This window comes from Seriola lalandi, unplaced genomic scaffold, assembly GCF_002814215.2.
Source record: "Seriola lalandi dorsalis isolate HSWRI2012SDOR001 ecotype SW California unplaced genomic scaffold, Sedor1 jcf7180002046469, whole genome shotgun sequence".
In the NCBI taxonomy this organism is placed as follows: Eukaryota; Metazoa; Chordata; class Actinopteri; order Carangiformes; family Carangidae; genus Seriola; species Seriola lalandi.
The window spans coordinates 1-1,208 of NW_019517036.1; the positions used below are offsets into that span (position 1 = coordinate 1).

The 1,208-nt window shown below is 44.6% G+C and overlaps 1 protein-coding gene across 1 annotated transcript; it reads left to right on the forward strand.

Annotated features, from left to right (window-relative positions):
* Window positions 1-57: 57 nt before the first annotated feature.
* On the forward strand, window positions 58-1,157 carry LOC111648695 (transcription factor RFX3-like; the record flags this gene model as incomplete). The annotated part of the gene is made up of 4 exons (XM_023398446.2): window positions 58-186; window positions 480-661; window positions 789-908; window positions 1,006-1,157. Coding segments are annotated over exons 1-4 (523 nt in total), but the record flags the coding sequence as incomplete, so codon positions are not given.
* Window positions 1,158-1,208: the final 51 nt, after the last annotated feature.

Here is a 1,208-nt window from a genome sequence, read left to right on the forward strand (position 1 = left end):
TTTTTGCTAGTGGCCACTAATGTGTCTTCATCAACTCTTTATTTTTCTTGCTTTCATTTTTTTATTTCCCCCCTCTTACATTTTGTTGTCCTGTGCTTCGTGGTTTATCAGATTGAAATGGCGATTGAGACGCTCCAAAAATCTGAGGGTTTATCCAGTCAGAGAAGCTCGCTGCTCAACAGCCATGTAAGTTGCTTTTACGAATGCTTGCCCTCGCCTTACCTCGACTTTTGCTACACTCACTCTCTTGCTGTTCTGCCTCCCTCAGCTCTCTATAAATTTGAGTTTGGTGTGGTGCTTTGCTGTTTTTGTTGCTCCTTTTAATTGTAACTGTTGCTTTAAATTCATTGGCTGCTATAGAAATGCTTTTGCAGAGCTGTGATGCGGCAGCTCACTGACTGTTGCTCTGAGGTCATTCCGGACAGTTTGCATGAACCAGTGTGAATCTCTTCAGTAAGACAGCATGTGTTCCCTTGTAGCTCCAGTGGCTGTTGGACAATTATGAGACAGCAGAGGGCGTAAGTCTACCACGATCCACCCTCTACAATCATTATCTGCGCCACTGCCAGGAGCAGAAACTGGACCCTGTAAATGCAGCCTCTTTTGGCAAACTCATCCGCTCCATCTTCATGGGACTCCGTACAAGGCGCCTTGGGACACGGTTAGCTTTTTTTTAGCTTCTCTTCTCTTCCCTCTCCTGTTAAAACAGTTTTTCCCAATCATGTGACCTTTTCTGTTCACTTCACCTGGAGACTCAATATGTGCTCACTTTTGGTTTTGTGTTGCAGAGGGAACTCCAAATATCATTACTATGGTATACGTGTAAAACCAGATTCCCCACTCAATAGACTCCAAGAGGACATGCAGTATATGGCTCTGAGACAGCAACCTGTTCAGCAGAAACAGAGGTACAGAGGCAGCTACTCATGCATAAAGACGTGCAGCACTTTTCACAGTTATAACTGATACTGAGGTATTGAACTTCACATGGCCATGTGATTGCAGGTTCAAGCCGGTGCAGAAGTTTGATAGTGGCTCTGGGGAGAATTACTCAGGTGGAGTCCAGCATCATCCTGGTGCGGCAGAGCAGACAGTCATTGCACAGAGCCAGCACCACCAACAGTTCCTAGGTCAGCAGCTTTTCTCTTTATCTGAATGTATATAAAACCAAAAACATGTGAAATGCATTGAAATGCAACGATATCTGA